Below are 14137 nucleotides of genomic sequence, written 5' to 3'. Positions count from 1 at the left end.
CATCTTAAGACCTTCCTGCCAACATAAAATGTTTTTTAGTTTTATCTCATCTGTTAGTTTCTGTAGCTAACTAAATTAAGATGCCGCCCATCTTGAATTATATCTTAAAATTATTAAGTGCTGCTTCCAGTTTTTTGGATTAATAAAATGTTAGGTTATTAGGTTGAATTCAGCTTCCTATCCATTATTCTTCTTTCAAGCATATTGAATTATTATTTTAAGAAATTTGACCTTTTTATTACTGTCCATGGCCAATTATACTTTGACTTAGAATAAAGTAGATTATTATATTTAAAAACCTCAAACTTAAGGAACATAATGGATAAAAGGAGTAATTTCTAATGCTGTCAATTTAAATTGAAACATATGTCACTTTCATTGCTAACAAACCTTACCTCCTGCCAAACTTAAAGTGAAAAAACCAGCCCCTCTCCCCCAACCCTCCTGCTGAACTAGAGCTAAGGTAGTATCAAAACTAAGCAACTTACGTCACATCAAAATCATTAAAGATGGTATTCTGTAGTTAGCAAACATGAAGTATGTGGCTTTTCTTGTCCATTTAATAAAAAAGGATGGTTTCATTAAAACTTTATCTGACAATATTGCTTTGGTTGGTGTAGAATAGATTTAAAAAGCAAAGCTTTGGCAGAAATAAAAGACATAGCAAAGAAAGTATTTGCTGTAAGTAAAGTGGCCCTTAGAAAGCATCACTATGAACAAAGCTAGTGGAGGTGATGGAATTCCAGGTGAGCTATTTCAAATACTGAAAGATGATGCTGTGAAAGTGCTGCACTCAATATGCCAGCAAATTTGGAAAACTCAGCAGTGGCCACAGGACTAGAAAAGGTCAGTTTTCATTCCAATCCCAAAGAAAAGCAATGCCAAAGAATGCTCAAACTACCGCACAATTGGACTCATCTCACACGGTAGTAAAGTAATGCTCCAAATTATCCAAGCCAGGCTTCAGCAATATGTGAGCCATGAACTTCCAGATGTTCAAGCTGGTTTTAGAAAAGGCAGAGGAACCACAGATCAAATTGCCAACATCCGCTGGATCATGGAAAAGGAAGAGAGTTCCAGAAAATCATCTCTTTCTGCCTTCTTGACTATGCCAGAGCCTTTGACTGTGTGGATCACAATAAACTGTGGAACATTCTGAAAGAGATGGGAATACCAGACTACCTGACCTGCCTCTTGAGAAACCTATATTCAGGTCAGAAAGCAACAGTTAGAACTGGACATGGAACAACAGACTGGTTCCAAATAGGAAAAGGAGTATGTCAAGGCTGTATATTGTCACCCTGCTTGTTTAACTTATATGCAGAGTACATCATGAGAAACGCTGGGCTGGAAGAAGCACAAGCTGGAATCAAGATTGCTGGGAGAAATATCAATAACCTCAGATATACAGATGACACCACTCTTACGGCAGAAAGTGAAGAGGAACTAAAAAGCCTCTTGAAAGTGAAAGAGGAGAGTGAAAAAGTTGGCTTAAAGCTCAACATTCAGAAAACGAAGATCATGGCATCCAGTCCCATCACTTCATGGGAAATAGACAGGGAAACAGTGTCAGACTTTATTTTTGGGGGGTTCCAAAATTACTGCAGATGGTGATTGCAGCCATGAAATTAAAAGACGCTTACTCCTTGGCAGGAAAGTTATGACCAACCTAGATAGCATATTCAAAAGCAGAGACGTTACTTTGCCAACAAAGGTCTGTCTAGTCAAGGCTATGGTTTTTCCAGTGGTCATGTATGGATGTGCAAGTTGGACTGTGAAGAAGGCTGAGCACCAAAGAATCGATGCTTTTGAACTGTGGTGTTGGAGAAGACTCTTGAGAGTCCCTTGGACTGCAAGGAGATCCAACCGTCCATTCTAAAGGAGATCGGTCCTGTGTGTTCTGTGGAAAGAATGATGCTAAAGCTGCAACTCCAGTACTTTGGCCACCTCATGCGAAGAGTTGACTCATTGGAAAAGACTCTGATGCTGGGAGGGATTGGGGGCAGGAGGAGAAGGGGACAACCGAGGATGAGATGGCTGGCTGGCATCACTGACTTGATGGACGTGAGTCTGAGTGAACTCCAGGAGTTGGTGATGGACAGGGAGGCCTGGCGTGCTACAGTTCATGGGGTTGCAAAGAGTCGGACAGAACTGAGCGACTGAACTGAACTGATACCAAATAAGACATTCCCTACTCTGGTAATCAAGTTCTTTGCTAGGAGAAAACATGCTCTGTAAGTAGGACTCAAGGAAAAGAGTGTTTTCAACTATTCCATTAAGAGCAATCTTATCAGTAGAGAAATTTGGATTACATCCTGGATTGTAGTGGTTTGAGTAATGAATAGGAGGTGAGATAAAGAGATGAATGTGGAAGACTTTTTCAAGACACTGGGTGATGAAGGTAAAGAGATGGATGCCATCATACGTTGAGGGAGAGGAAAATAGAAGTTTAGACTCTCAGGCTGAGTAGACTTAGGCAATTTTGTAAGCTTCGTGTAAGGAGCCCCAAAAGAGGGAGAAATGAGTAGATTGCAGAGGAGACTGAACGAGATGCACCGTACTAAATGATTACCTTGCCTCCATTGAGAAAGATGATAAAATTACTGAAGTGAAGTGACGTTGCTTAGTCATGTCTGACTCTTTGCGACCCCATGGACTGTAGCCTACCAGGTTCCACCATCCATTGGACTTTCCAGGCAAGAATATTGGAGTGGGTTGCCATTTCCTTCTCCAGGAGAGCTTCCCAACCCAGGGATTGAACCCGGGTCTCCCGCATTGTAGTCAGAGACTTTACCCAGGGAATAGGTAAATCTAAACATGAAAGGGAGAGAAGGCAAAGCAGCTTTTTATTTCATTGGTCTTTTTCTCTTTGGTTGGAGTTAAGGAACTATGGTTATCTGCAAAAAGAAAAAAAGTGGGTTGTGAGGATAAGGCTGAGCATACAGAGGAGCAGTTGTGAAGTATGGAAAAGGAAGCTGATTATGAATGATTTAAGATTGTTACTGCATTAATCTAACTTAAGTTAGATGTAATTTATGGTTTTTTTTTTTTTCCCTAATGTAGCTCCAGGCAGTGGAAATTGAAGGGAAGAATGTAAACATTTCGATTGGATTGACGAAAGACCCTCTAGAGGTGCAGAAAATAAAGGGTTCTTTTTGAGTATGGTTAAATGATTGACTGTGTTCTGGCACGTAAAGAGAAAGTAGAATCATAGGGAGCAGATTTAGAATGGAAAAGCTAGGAGGAGTAGTAAGGAAGAGTGGGTTACAACCAGACACGAGGAAACAAATTTAATAAAAGTGGAAGAAATGAGTGATGGTTTAATGATAAGAGGAGAAATTTACAGTTCTGAATTTCAGGATATAATTCTAAGTGTTGATGTTGGTTGCTGATTTAAATAGAAGTGAATTTCCTCAGAATAGATAAGCTCAGTTAATAGTTAGATTTTGGTGCTGAATATTGAATTATTTGGGATAAAGACAGGAGTTGTAGAAAGAAAAAACTGTGACATAAATGTCTGTATCCTTAATGTCTGTATCCTTAGAGAGTGTGAAGTTGTGCAGAAAAGAACATAGCAGATTTGAGACTGCTATCCTTAAAAAGCCTTGTTTGCTGTGTTGGTTTTGGTTGGTGTCTGAGAACTTGTACTTTGGAAGTGTTCCCAGTATGCCCAGAATTGATAAGAATGGCTCACTGTGCCTAAACTGTTTGTACAGATAATGTGGTTTATACTGAACGTCTGCTTTCCTTCTGGGTGTCTGGAATTTTGGTACATACTAAGTCGAGGGGGCCTATGTGACTAGTCCCTGGTAGAAGCTTTGGTACTGACTCTCTAACGAGCTTTCCTGGTAGACAACATTATATATATGTTGTGAAAACTAGTTCTTGGAGGAACTAAGCACATCCTGTATTATTCATTGAGAAGAGATTCTTGCAGGGTTGTTTCTGGTTTCCTCTAGACTTCACCCCATATCCCTCTTCCCTTTGCTGATTTTGCTTTGTACCCTTCTGCTGTAGTAAATTTAGCTCTGAGTACAACAATATGTTGAGTCCCTTGAGTCTTCCTAGTGAATCATCAAACTGGAGGATGATCTTGGGGATCCTCAACACAGAGGGAGTGACCTGGAATACTGAAAATGATGAGGCTTGGAACAATGTGAGAGTCATGTGCATCAGGAGAGAGAACAGTGGAGTGGAAGTTTGCAGTGAGGAGTTAGTGAAATGTAGACCACTTTTCTGGCTTGGAAATTTATTTATTTAGCAAATATTTTGAATATTTATCAGGCATTGGGCCAGACATTTAGAATATAAAGGCAGTTAAGATATCATGCCTACCTATAACCATCTCACTGATTATCAAGGTAGGGAATTAGGCTTATGAAATTATTATAATGAGACATGATAATTGGCCATGCAAGAGAGAATATAGTCAAGTATTATGAGAACATGGAAGATGGAGTCTGGAAGATGGACTCCAGAGAATGAGCTCTAGTTGAGAATTTCTAAGGAGAGATTGTCATTTCATAGCAGAAAATATACGTATTTAAGGTATCCAAGTAGCAGATCAATAATTAGAGGTTCCAAAGTTAAATATTAAAAGACGTTTGAAAAGGGTAGGATCTATCATGAAAAGAGGTTCTGAATTGGATGAAGATGAGAGTGCAGGGTAGCAGATTAGAGTCGCTTACTCTGAGTTTTGGCTGTAGATTAGGAATGAGGCAACAGTGACACGAAAGTAGGTCGGGTATGAGTAAAAGAATCCTATTTCAAGATTCCATTTAGACTTAGGTGTAAAGTTTCAGCCCCTTTGCAGAACTTCACCAGATATATTATAAGAACTTCTAAGAACTTTCAAAATTATCTTAATTTATATAAAAGTAAGAATTGGAGGAATTTCCTGGCAGTCCAGTGGTTAGAACTCTGCAGTTTCACTGGCACGGGCCCAGGTTCAGTACTGGTCGGAGAACTAAAATCCACCCCATCCCCCACCCCCACACACATGCAAAAGCTAAAAATTGGCCTCATAAATGCTTTCTTCCTTAAAAAATTTCTAAAAGCTATGCAAGCCTTCCTTTGTAGGACTTTGTGATCATGAAATGTTACATAGAAGGTGCTGAATAGTTTGATTTGAATGAATTCTTTTTCTTCAAGTTCTAGTAGATTGTAAACTTGTAATATGTAAGAGTAATATAGGCTAAGTTTGATGTGTTTTCTCTTTTTGCCATTCTTTGAAAACAGTTTAAATCTTTTATCACTTCTAAAGCAGTGCTTATTTTAACAGTGATTCAGGACAAAATGTTTCAGGTAATAGGAATAGACGTAGATGTAGCTCAACTCAGTTCAGTCGCTTAGTCATGTCCGACTCTTTGCGACCTTATGGACTGCAACACACCAGGTTTTCCTGTCCATCACCAACTCCCAGAGCTTACTCAAACTCATGTCCATTGAGTCAGTGATGCTGTCCAGCCATCTCATCCCCTGTTCTCCCCTTCTCCTCCTGCCTTCAATCTTTCCCAGCAACAGGATCTTTTCCAGTGAGTCAGTTCTTCGTATCAGGTAGCCAAAGTATTGGAGTTTCAGCTTCAGAACCAGTCCTTCCAATGAATATTCAGGACTGATCTCCTTTAGGATGGACTGGTTGGATCTCCTTGCAGTCCAAGGGACTCTCAAGAGTCTTCTCCAACACCACAGTTCAAAAGCATCAATTCTTCGATGCTCAGCTTTCTTTAAACTCCAACTCTCACATCCCTACATGACTACTGGAAAACCCATAGCTTTGACTAGATGGACCTTTGTTGACAAAGTAATGTCTCTGCTTTTTAATATGCTGTCTAGGTTGGTCACAGCTTTTCTTCCAGGAGCAAGTGTCTTAATTTCACGGCTGCAGTTGCCATCTGCAGTGATTTTGGAGCCCAAGAAAATAAAGTCTGTCACTGTTTCCATTGTTTCCCCATCTGTTTGCTATGAAGTGATGGAACTGGATGCCATGATCTTAGTTTTCTGAATGTTGAATTTTAAGGCAACTTTTTCACTCTCCTCTTTCACTTTCATCAAGAGGCTCTTTAGTTCTTCTTCACTTTCTGCTATAAGGGTGTTGTCATCTGAATATCTGAGGTTATTGATATTTCTCCTGGCAATCTTGATTCCAGCTTGTGCTTCATCCAGCCCAGCATTTCGCATGATGTACTCTGCATATAAGTTAAACAAGCAGGGTGACAATATACAGCCTTGACGTACTCCTTTCCCAATTTTGAACCAGTCTATTGTTCCATGTCAGTTCTAACTGTTGCTTCCTGACCTGCATACACATTTCTCAGGACGCAGGTCAGGTGGTCTGGGTAGTCCCATCTCTTGAAGAATTTTCCACCGTTTGTTGTGATCCACACAGTCAAAGGCTTTGGCATAGTTAATAAAGCAGAAATAGATGCTTTTCTGGAACTCTCTTACTTTTTCAATGATCCAGTGGATATTGGTAATTTGATTTCTGATTCCTCTGTCTTTTCTAAATCCACCTTGAACATCTGGAAGTTCATGGTTCACGTACTGTTGTTGAAGCCTGGCTTGGAGGATTTTGAGCATTATGTTGCTTGCATGTGAGATGAGTACAATTGTGCAGTAGTTTGAACATTCTTTGGCATTGCCATTCTTTGGGATTGGAATGAAAACTGACCTTTTCCAGTCCTGTGGCTACTGCTGAGCTTTCCAATTTTGCTGGAATATTGAGTGCAGCACTTTAACAATATCATTTTTAAGGATTTGAAATAGCTCAACTGGAATTCCTCACCACCTAGATGTAGCACATGTCTACATTTTCTTTCAAACATCTAGTGGACTGATAGGTAGTAAGTATTGAATAGTAATTAAGAGTTTTTGGTAACACTTTGTCAGTCTTCACTTTCTTCTTTGTTTCTTCTCTCTTTCCTTGTACTTACCTTTTCCAGCTTTTTTTTTTTTCCTGCATTTTTCCTTCTTCTTTTATTGCTTATGGCTACGAAGGACACTTGTTAAAATCCACAGCTACTGCTTGTCTCCAACAGCAACATTCAAAGCTAGGGAAAAAGTCATCTATTAAAGTAATATGTTTTGAAGTTAGTTTTTAAGGTGTTAATGGTAGCTTAAATTAAAGCAACCATTTTCTTTTCTTTTATTTATATACTGCTGGTTATTCAGCCTCTTTTCTAAAGTAAAGCAAGACACTTCAGGTAGAACAGCTGATAGCATTTGTTGTGAATAATTCCAGCTTTCAGATGAAAATTAGAATTTTTAGAAAACATATCTGCCACTGTGAGCTTGACAACGTCCCAAAACTTTTGATGAGATTGGTAGTTAATAGTGTGATGATTCTGATATCACACAATGACATGTATCAACATTTGGAAATCCGTATCACTCAATCTACCAGTGTTTTCCAAGGTAGAGATATATGAACTTATAGAATCAGGTATGGGTAAAGAAAAAAAAAAGCTAGTTAAAAAAAAGATATACAGTGGATTTTAATTTAACAAAGTATTAAAAGTTCATTGATAAAATTTTTTTCCACCTTGCAAAAAATTCTTAATAAGCTACCACTTATCAAGTGTTGTTATAATAGCAAAGAGTATACACAATTTTTCAACTACATATCTGGTGAAACTCAATTTTCTTAATAAACATTAACCAAAAGAGCATGGGGGATTACCTGCTGGCTCAAGTGGTAAAGAATCCATCTGCCAATGCAGGAGACATGAGTTCCATCTCTCAGTTGGGAAGATCCCTTGCAGTAGGAAATAGCAACCCCCTTCAGTATTCTTGCCTGGACAATTTTTGTTGACAGAAGAGCCTGGCGGGCTGCTGTCCATGGGGTTGCAGAGTCAGACATGACTGAGCACTCACACACACAAAAAAGCGTGTCACTACTGACTGAATGCAGAAAGAGAGGTAAAAATTCATCTGTCTCCCATCGTTGGACATTAAAGAGATGTGTGAAGATCTCACTAAATTAACGTTTTTAGCTTTGAAAAATATGTCATAAAAACATTTTCATTAGCATACAGTGGACTCATTTATGAAAAAATATTTTGAATGTTTTAGGGGTTTCAGTTCTAATGTATAATCCAAAATAGTGATAAATATAAATTGCATAAACTTAAGTTCAGTGAAGTCCTCAAGGTTTTAAGAGAGAGCAAAGACGTCCTGACACCAGATGTTTAAATATAGCAGAGTACAAATGGAAAGGGTGCCTGGTCATCGTGGCTCCATCTGCCTGTAATCACGAAGTACTTGATTCAAATCTAAATGTCTTTTAAAGACTTTTAAAAGGAAAGCAAATTGCTGTTGGGATTCACTCCTGTGGGCTGGGGAGGCTCCAAGCTCTTCAACAGTAGTATCTTTTTGACACTCTTTATAGGTATTCTTGTTCAGAAGGTGGGAAACCACAAGTGAGGAAAAATCATTGGCACCAAGTTAAAGGCTGGTGGCAGAGCTAAGCAGTCCCATCTATTGTGAACACGTCATTCTTTTAGGGGCCAGATGAAGAAAGAAGAAGGGTTATTATCTGTTCTTAAGACACATAAAAAGTATGACTGAAGAGGGGAGTGCCTAAGGAAAGTCTGTGTAACTGCTAGTTCTTACTCAGAAGAATAACTACTAGCTTGACTTAAAAGGAACCTTGACTTACAGGAACAGCAGGGCAATTAGTTGGTAGTGCTCCCTGGATAAAGCATCAACACCCAGCCACTCAGCCCTATTGTAGGGGATATCCAGTCTTGGGAAAGAAAGGAAATTGATGTTTATACTCATGCTGGACTGCTCCCTCCAACATAGCATATTACCTAGCAAACTATTGGTATTTGATAAAATAATCTGTTTTAAATATTTAAATATATTAAATATTAATGGCTGAAGATGGTAGGGGAAGACACTTATCTTTAGGAGACTTGGAGGTATCTGGTTGTTGCTTTTCTAAAAAAATTTCAAAACCAGTTGGAAGGAGATGGTTAATTGCAATAATAAACGTGATTGAAATGAAACCTATTGATTGAAGGAGAAAGTCATCAGACAAAAGGAGATGACACAAGAGATGGAAATGTATAATTTAGAAGCCAATACTCAGTAAATATTTGTTGAATTATATCTTCTCTAAGAGAAATAGATGAAAAGGAAGTCCATTATCTAGAGACCTCAGAACTGTCGGCAAGCACTGTATACCTTGTCCTCGTGCTGGGACCTTTGCAGTTGGAGGTGAATTATCTATAGGGGCAATCTCAGGTAGAACCACATTGTTCTGAGGCCCCCATATTGAAAAATAGGTTTAACTCAGAGTCTTGGAAAGAGAATATCACCATACCAGAGTTACATTAAATAGTAATGGTTTATGTTTAGTGTGAAAAGAACTTTGTCTTGGACCTAGGTAATTGTATTGTAGTTTTTCCCATAAATAGTATCCATTGTTTATAAAGACATATTGATGTTATTTCAATGCTACTATTAAATAATTTTTGAAAGTACTTTAAGATGATGACAGGATGGTCTCTGATGCCACCATCTAGATGTTGTGGAGAAGTCTAGGTCATGATGCAAATGACAGCCTGACCCCCAGAAGTGCTGTGATTGACTTACACACGATTTTAAAGGTGGGAAATTTTGCATAGAGGTCTGGTTTTCTAGCTCCTCCTAGAAGAAGAAAGTCATACAGACTGTCAGCGTTAGGCCTGCATTCTAGTGTGACAGTAGTCAGCTGGATCTGACTCATACATTCACACAATACCTGGCCAGTCTCCACCACCCCTTTCAGCCTTAAGACAGACTACCTACTTAATTTCTCTCTGTGGCTTCACTGATGGTTGAGTCAGAAACCTTGGCCAGCTCTTTCATACAGAATATCCCAGGGGATCCCTCTTATCAGTGCCAGCTATTTAAGATGCAGTCTTGTGTATTCAAGACTGGCTGCTAAGACAGTGTATTTTAAGCATTTTCTTCACGAGGAAAAAAATACGTGAGGTGATGGATATGAACTAGTGAACTTAACTGTGGTAATCATTTCACAGTGTATGCATGTATCAAATCATTTGGTTGTATATCTTAAACTAATACAGTTTTATATGCCAAGTAAATCTCAATAAAACTGGAAAAAAGATTTGGCTCCAGAATCCAGTAAAAAATTACCATATATAAACACCTCAATTTTATTTCCACCGTGCAATCTGCTGTTACCAATGTGTCTATGAGTGTTTTTTTTCTTTCCTGCTAACTTATGCAAAGAAATAGTCAAGTGCCCAGTCAATCTTCATGATCTGTGCAAACATTTAAAAGCTTAAAGATGTTAAAATGTACTACCTTGGTTTCATTTCTTTGGAAATATGTATAGCAGATGTCTTAGTATTTGAAAGTTAAAGTAGCCATGTTGTTCCAAATATTTTTAACATTCTCTAGGTATAATAGCAGTAGATATGCTGGTCTTAGAAAATGTTATTTGCATTCTTAGACAAGTAACTATTTTGTTGAGCATTAACAAAATGCTCTTGACCTAAAGAGTAATTAATAGCAGAAATTTTAGCTTTCTGTTACTTAATTGCAAGAATCTTAGTAATTTTGACAAAATTGGACAGTTGTGTTGTTTTCCGTTTCATTAATATTTGGCTCACAAAGATAACTCCAAGAAAAGTGATGTCTATATATATTCTTAACCTCTTGTATAAAAGTTTTGATTCAGCTGCAGAATTGTTTTTTGTATTTCATAAATTGCTAATTATAATGTCTTAAGCTTCTATTGTTATTCTGTGTATAAAGTTATAAAGTTGTGCTCTTATTTACTTGACCTTTTATTAAGTTAAGTGGTTTATTTTTTGTAACAGTGACATATAATAACATATTTTTCTTTTTTTTAAAAAAAATAGATTTGGACTGAGCAACAAATTTGAATCAGAATTCCCCTCTTCATTAACTGGAAAAGTGAGTGTCAATTATTTAGACATTATTTATATACCTCAAAAATAGTCTTTTCCTAACAAATCAGAAAAAAATTTATGTTAGAGAGACATGTTTATTGACATTAATATTTCAGTATTGTTTGTTATTTCTTAAAATTTTTCTTTAGGTAGCTCCTGAAGAATTTAAAGCCAGCATCAACAGAGTTAACAGTTGTCTTAAGAAGAATCTTCCTGTTAATGTACGTTGGCTACTTTGTGGCTGCCTTTGTTGCTGCTGCACTTTAGGTTGCAGTATGTGGCCAGTTATTTGCCTCAGTAAAAGAGTAAGTTGAACTATATATTTTAATTTAAATTTAGAAGTAGACAAGCGAGATCTTGCACTATCTAGTTTTTATTTTTTGTATTGAATGAGCCACTATTCTGAATAATAAACAAAAATAATTTGATCCAGTAGAGAAGTGATTGATCATATACTGTTATATTCAATAGCTATCTAAAAATAACATGTAATTTTTATGATATAAGACATTACATTAGAATAGAGTACAGCCTTATCTATATATCCATTGATGATGGTAATTGAAAATTTGTATTAGGGTCTGCCACTTATCTCTGTGACCACCTAGAATGTGTTTCCTAACCTCTTTAAACTCTAGTTGACATATCTGTAAGATGGCAATATTTACCTCCCTACTGAATAGGACTGTTGTAAGGATGAAATAGTGTTTGTAAAGGTTTTAGCTGATAGTTCAAAGTAAGTCTAATAAATATTGATAGCATTATTACTGATCTATAAGATAGTGCCTCAGAGAAAAATGGTGCAATGCTTGTTTTTATTTATTAAAATTGTGGAAAATTTGATTTTCTCTTTTTATTTAAAGAGTTTTTGTTGCTGTTATTTTACAAGTTTCCTGTGATGAAATAGTAGTCTTATAATCTGAAAAAAATGATCTGATGGTGGTAGTGGTTTAGTTGCTAAGTTGTGTCTGACTCTTGCGACCCCATGGGCGGTAACCCTCCAGGCTCCTCTGTCTGTGGGATTTTCCAGGCAAGAATACTGGAGCAGGTAGCCATTCTTTCTCCAGGGAATCTTCCTGACCTAGGAATCAAACCCAGGTCTCCTGAAGTGCAGATGGATTCTTTACTGACTGAGCCACCAGGGAAGGCGAACAAATGATCTAAAGACTAATAATTTTGACTGCTTATAATAAAAAATTTCCACAATGTGGGTAGAGGTATGGCAAATTAGTACAGATTGAATGTTACATTTTTTTGTTATAAAGCTTTAAAAAATTATGGTAATTATATGTATAAAAATGAAATACATTGGAAGTGAACGAATAGTTTTGTGTGGCTACATTTCATTTTGTTATCAAATAATCATAAGAAATATAGAAAAGCAAATTTTATTTGTTCTTTTTTGTCTTAAAAAAATAAGATGTATATTCTACTGGAAAAGGTTTTTAACTAATGCATTTTATTGATAGGAAGCAGATACTGCCTTGTAATAGAATAGCTATTGTAATATTTAATTTTTTATATTCCAAGAATATTTCTTTTTTCCCTCCATATAGTACTCACCAGATCATCTTCCTACCATAGATTAAAAGAAAAAAATCTGATTTTTCCTGTATCCACAGTTGAGTTTGTAGCTCTTGTAGTTAGATCCCCTCATTCCCTCCTACTCTTTGGGCATTTCCAATGCTTATGTGACGGCTGTAACTTCCTTGATTGGTTGGTTGCTGTTATTTAACCCAGGGAATTAAAGAGTATTATTACTATAGAAACCTTTGAAACAGTTTTTTTTATTTTTTTAATGAATAAACAAGATATTGTAATGTGCGCACAGTGTAGGATTTAGAAAACAAAAGAAACTTCCTACCCTTTTCCATGCATTCTTAGTAACAAGATCATATTTTGGATGCTTTCATTGAATTCTTTCTTATTTGAGACATAAGGTAGATGGACTTTTTTAGGTTATTTCAGTCTGTAGTTTCAGAAAGTATATTTCATTCAACTTTGTATTATTAACTCTGAAGTCTTTCTTGTATATATGTTTATGATTTAATTTTATGTGGACTCTGCTGTCCAGTAGGCATAAACAAATGATGATTACTGGTTAAAAAACTGTTTCCCTGTCATGGGTATAAGCTGTTACATAATTGGAGCGAGTGACCTTTCTTGCATATATGAAGGGTGTTAGAGGCCCTGAAAAAAGGGATGCTTTGTCAGATGGGGGTGAGATTTAAAGCTGGGATTTTTAACCTTTTATTTATCATTTTATTTGCCCTTTTCATCTTACAAAATAAGACAAAGTAAGCTATAAAATATAAATAAGACCACATGATATTAAACTCAAGATGGACCCATAGAAATCAATAGAACAGAACCGATACGTAGAAATCTGAGAAGCATTCTCTTGTATGGATATAATTTGTTTATCCATTTGCCAATTGAAGGACATCCTTTGTGAGATATTTAACTTGCAAATATATTTTTCCAGTCTGTAATTGTTTTTTCATTCTCTTATGTCTTTGGCAGAGCAAAAATTTTTTATTTTGATTAAGTCCAGTATATTAATTTTTTAAAAATTGTGTGTTTGTCATCATATCTAAGAATTCTTTGCCTAAATTAGGGTCACATTTTTCTCCTATGATCTTTTCTGTATTTTATGACACATTTTGAATCCATATTTGTGTGGGTGTGAGATAACAGGTCAAAATTCATATTTTACATATGACTTCAAGTTTTCCAGGATGTTTTGTTGAAAAAAGTATCCTTTTTTTCCTGTAAATTGCCATTGTATATTGTCAAAAGCCAGTCAACCTTATTTATGTGGATCTATTTCTGGACTTTATTGATTTTTATGTGTCTATCTTGATTTTAATACCATGTGGTCTCATTTGTAATACTTTACAGCTTTATAGTATATGTATTTGCTATAGTGCTAGTTGTTGTTTAGTTGCTAAGTCATGTCTGACTCTTGCACCCCCATGGACTGTAGCACGTCAGGCTCCTTTGTCCATGGGATTTCCCAGGCAACAATACTGGAGTGGATTTCTGTTTCCCTCTATCTTCCCAACCCAGGGATTGAACCCAAGTTTCCTGTACTCTCAGGCAGATCCTTTCCCGTGGAGCTACCAGGGAAGCCCCGCTATAGTACTGTACTACTACCATAAAACTATAAAGTATTATAAACAACGTGTGTGTGTGTGTGTAGTTTAGTGCCT

The 14137-nt window shown here is 36.8% G+C and overlaps 1 protein-coding gene across 2 annotated transcripts in view; it reads left to right on the top strand.

The window, feature by feature from the left end:
- The window catches only part of CHIC2 (cysteine rich hydrophobic domain 2), a 59611-nt gene that overhangs the window by 18550 nt on the left and 26924 nt on the right, over positions 1 to 14137 (top strand). For both annotated transcript variants that reach the window (XM_052641828.1, XM_052641827.1), the window contains exons 2-3: positions 10875 to 10929; positions 11075 to 11230. In XM_052641828.1, coding sequence (XP_052497788.1) covers positions 10875 to 10929; positions 11075 to 11230 — 211 coding nt within the window. The remainder of the gene's footprint in view (positions 1 to 10874; positions 10930 to 11074; positions 11231 to 14137) is intronic.

The sequence above is a fragment of the Budorcas taxicolor genome, chromosome 6, assembly GCF_023091745.1.
Source record: "Budorcas taxicolor isolate Tak-1 chromosome 6, Takin1.1, whole genome shotgun sequence".
Taxonomy (NCBI): Eukaryota; Metazoa; Chordata; class Mammalia; order Artiodactyla; family Bovidae; genus Budorcas; species Budorcas taxicolor.
The sequence above is the reverse complement of the archived record's forward strand: the minus strand, read 5'-3'. Positions and strand labels throughout refer to the sequence as shown.